Source organism: Myotis lucifugus, unplaced genomic scaffold, assembly GCF_000147115.1.
Source record: "Myotis lucifugus unplaced genomic scaffold, Myoluc2.0 scaffold_845, whole genome shotgun sequence".
Lineage (NCBI taxonomy): Eukaryota > Metazoa > Chordata > Mammalia > Chiroptera > Vespertilionidae > Myotis > Myotis lucifugus.
This window is the reverse complement of record NW_005871893.1, coordinates 82,083-85,801: the sequence shown is the minus strand read 5'-3', so window position 1 is coordinate 85,801 and position 3,719 is coordinate 82,083. Positions and strand designations below refer to the sequence as shown.

At 61.8% G+C, this 3,719-nt stretch overlaps 1 protein-coding gene across 2 annotated transcripts; it reads left to right on the top strand.

The window, feature by feature from the left end:
- The first annotated feature begins 4 nt into the window (after positions 1 to 4).
- VEGFB (vascular endothelial growth factor B) lies at positions 5 to 3,196 on the top strand. Of its 2 annotated transcripts, none has more exons than XM_006106549.3 (7): positions 5 to 224; positions 757 to 799; positions 1,058 to 1,254; positions 1,422 to 1,495; positions 1,680 to 1,715; positions 2,063 to 2,197; positions 2,817 to 3,196. In XM_006106549.3, exons 1-7 carry the CDS (start codon positions 165 to 167, stop codon positions 2,836 to 2,838), a joined length of 567 nt encoding a protein of 188 aa, XP_006106611.1. In that variant the 5' UTR covers positions 5 to 164; the 3' UTR covers positions 2,839 to 3,196. The 2 variants fall into 2 exon arrangements, with proteins under 2 accessions (XP_006106611.1, XP_006106610.1); XM_006106548.3 differs by having other exon boundaries at positions 1,962 to 2,197.
- The last annotated feature ends 523 nt before the right edge of the window (positions 3,197 to 3,719 follow it).

Here is a 3,719-nt window from a genome sequence, read left to right as displayed (position 1 = left end):
GCGACCAGGGCTCTGGAGGGGGCCGTGGAGGAGCCCCCCCCGCGCACAGGCCCCCGTACGACCCGGCACGGCCCGCGTCATGGGGACTCTGGCTGCCGCCGCCCCCGGCGCCGCCGGGCTAGGGCGATGCGGGAGCCCCAAGGCCCGTGGCCCCTGTGGGCACCATGGGCCCCCTGATCCGCCGCCTGCTGCTCGCGGCGCTCCTGCAGCTGGCCCACGCCCAGGTACGTGCGTCCCGACATCCCGCCCGCCCGCCGTGCCCTTCTCAAGGTTGGCGGAAGTGGGGAGGCGAGAAGCGGCCTCGGCCGAGGGTACTCGCGGATCAGACGTCGCGGGAGTCGGGCCGGCATCCCCTGGGAGGTGTTCCTCCCCACTGGCCTCCCGGCCCATCCCTGGGGCCACTCCCCTGCCCCACCCCATTCCCTGGGCGCAGCTGGGGGGCGGAGCTGCCTCGGTGTCTGTGCGACCTGGTTCGGTGCCCAGTGTGCCCCCTTCTGACCTGCGGCCTCCAGAACAAGCCTGGTCCCCAGGCGTGGAGAGAGGCCTCCGCTGGCAGAGCACGCCTGGCGGGGCATGGCCAGGGCAGGCCCCAGGTGGCCAGGAGGGACAGGTAGAGCTAGAGTGGACTCGGGAGTAGAGCCATCTGGAGAAATGTCAGCGAGGAGTTGAAGCCTCCCGACTGCAAGGGCAGAGCCCTGGGGACGGTGTGGCCCTAACTAGGGTGCCCCTCGGGTCCCGGTCTCCTCTCTCCCGCAGGCGCCCGGCTCCCAGCCTGATGCCCCTGGCCACCAGAAGAAAGGTAATAGTAGCAGCTTCGCACTGGCCAGCACTAAGGTGCGCTGTGTGCTCATCGTCTTGGTTAATCGCTGTTCTGTAAGGTGCAAACTCTTCTGCCCATTTCACAGAAGTGGAAATTGAGGAAGTGGGGTTCCTGGGTTCTGGGTGAACAGGTTGGGAGGGCAGAAGTGGGGGCAGCGGAGGGAGGCTGTGACACGGGAACTAGGGAGCAGCTGCAGGAAGCCCAGTGGGGACGTAACCCCGATGCATCTGTCCCCAGTGGTGTCATGGATAGATGTGTACGCTCGTGCCACCTGCCAGCCGCGGGAGGTGGTGGTGCCCCTAACTTTGGAGCTCATGGGCACTGTGGCCAAACAACTGGTACCCAGCTGTGTGACTGTGCAGCGCTGTGGCGGCTGCTGCCCTGACGATGGCCTGGAATGCGTGCCCACTGGGCAGCACCAAGTCCGAATGCAGGTACTGGGGCAGGTAGAGTGTGCCTGGCTGGGGGTGGATGCTGGTGCTCGGGGCTGACGGGATGGCAGCCAGGGCCCTGGCAGGTTCTCCTTCCTGCCCATGGAGTGTCCTCTTCTTCTCTTCCTCTCTCTTTGTCTCTCTCTCTCTCCCTGTTCTCCCGAACACAGATCCTCATGATCCGGTATCCGAGCAGTCAGCTGGGGGAAATGTCCCTGGAAGAACACAGCCAGTGTGAATGCAGGTGCCAGCCAGGCCCACTTCTGAGCTTGCAGAGACCAGGCGTGGGGGGCGTGGGCGTGGTGGTACCCCGCCACGGGGACCAGGTTTCTGAGTGGAGCCGGGCATGCCTGGGGTCTGGGCAAGAGAGTAGGATGCTTGGCTTTCCTGATCCTCCTCCTCCTTGTTTCTGTCGGTCTCTCTTTCAGACCAAAAAAAAGGGAGAGTGCTGTGAAGCCAGACAGGTGAGTCTCTTGGGCTCCTGTTGAGGTGGGGTTGGAACCCAGGCCCAGTGCCCAGGATACAACGTGTGGGTGGGGCAAGGGCTGTGCAAGTGTGTCAGGAAGCTGTGGCCCACTCCCCTCTTTTTCCTCCCACTTGTGTCCCCCGCCCCCCTTTTCCTCTGCTCCCCAGTGTGTGTGCTCTGACCCAACCCCAGCTCCCTCCAGGGAAGACTCTTCCCGCCCCAGACATGTTGCTTCTCCTCCTAGGGCTGACACTCCCCACCACCATCCCCAGCCCCGCTCTGTTCCGGGCTGGGGCCCTGCCCCCGGAGCACACTCCCAAGCTGACATCACCCATCCCACTCCAGCCCCAGGCCCCTCTGCCCACGCTGTACCCAGCGCCACCAGCGCCCTGACCCCAGGACCTGCCGCTGCCGCTGCCGACGCCGCAGCTTCTTCCGTTGCCAAGGGCGGGGCTTAGAGGTCAACCCAGACACCTGCAGGTGAGGAGTTGTGGGGTGGCAGTTGTTTGGGAAGCCATCAAGGCCCTGCCTTGGAGCAGGTCCAGGGTGAGCCTGCCAGTGGGGTAAGAGCCAGGGAAGGGGAAGCTGTTGAATGGGTTGAACAAATATTTACCAAGTGTCTGCTGGCACTGGGATCAGCATAAACAAGGCTCACATTCCAGGGCAGAAGCCCGGCACAAGGACACTGATGCCAGCAGAGGCCAGCAAGGCCTGTGGTCAGGCGCACCTGGCATCGTCTTTTGAGAGGTCAGAGATGTCCTGGAGGAGGTGCCGTCTGCCTGAAGTAGACCTGAGACAGCTTTCCAGTTTGCAGTGCTCTGGGCCTTCCCAGAAGCCACTCTGGTAGACATCTGTCCCACTCATGGGCTCTGAGAGGCCAGGGGACATAGTGTAACCCTTGTTCACTCTCGTCGAGGGCTTCTCACGACCCATCCCTTGCAGAGTGAGGCCACGAGTGGCGTCACGTGGGCGAGGCCAGTTGGGGTGTCTTTGGAATGTTAGGAAAGAATGAGGTTCGCAGACGGTAACGGGATGAGTCCAGAGGAGCAGATGCTGAGCCGTGGCAGCATGAACAGAATCCCCTTCCTTTCCTCCTCAGGTGCCGGAAGCTGCGAAAGTGATACATTGCTTTTCAGACTCAGTGGGGCCACTTGCCTCACAGGCCATACTCCAGAGGCGGCCTAACGGGCCTGGGCCTCTCCGAGGGCTTTCTGGCCATCTCTTGTCTCTGCAAGGCTGCCGTCCAACATGGTGGGCAGAGTTGGATGAGACTTGGAGGCAGCAAGAGGGGTCGCGTACCAGCTTGGGAGAGAATGGGGTCCTGTTTCAGTGTTTAACCACCCCGTGTAAGTGCGTGTCTTACAGCTGGTCCCTCCCTGCCCTTACTAAGAAGACCCTGATGCTCTGCAAATAATGGGAGTTGGGCTTTGGTATGAGAACTGTGACCCCCGACCCTGATAAAAGAGATGGACGGAGCTATCCCTGCCTGTGTCACTGTTTGTCACTGTCCAGGCTGGCTGGTTCAAGCATGGATGTCTGTTACACTGCCTCCTAGGCCTAGAGCTTCTTACTCCATTCACTGTGCAGATGGAGTAAATGAGGCCCACGGCCCCACACCAAGTCACACTCAGAGCCCAGTCACGTATTCTTCACACTCATGTTGTTACTGCCAGTGCCTGCCCCTGCTCTGGAGGGAGACGGCCTGTTATGGCCAGTGAGTTTGAGGCGGGAAGCAGATCTGCTGAATGACCTTGGGTGTCACCGCCCCTCTGTCCGAGCCTCAGCTTCCCACTTGTGCACATGGAGGACACACGATCACTGTGTTCCGGGCCCTTGGGCTGCAGGAAGGTTTGCGTATGTTTTGACATAACAGAAAAGGACACCCATCTCCCCTGCTGGGCAGCACTGTGTCTCCTGCTTTTGGCCCCCCTGTAGCTTAACTCGAACGCTGTGCACCTGCCTTGTCCCCACCTCACTCCCACCTCCCTGAATGGGAAGCACC

What these genes read in the sequence shown, in the direction of transcription:
- VEGFB (XM_006106548.3), top strand. Translation starts at nt 165, where the DNA reads ATGGGCCCCCTGATCCGCCGCCTGCTGCTCGCGGCGCTCCTGCAGCTG. An exon ending in CCCTGGCCACCAGAAGAAAG is followed by an intron (nt 800 to 1,057) that starts GTAATAGTAGCA and finishes ATCTGTCCCCAG; the next exon opens with TGGTGTCATGGATAGATGTG. An exon ending in AGTGCTGTGAAGCCAGACAG is followed by an intron (nt 1,716 to 1,961) that starts GTGAGTCTCTTG and finishes TTCTCCTCCTAG; the next exon opens with GGCTGACACTCCCCACCACC.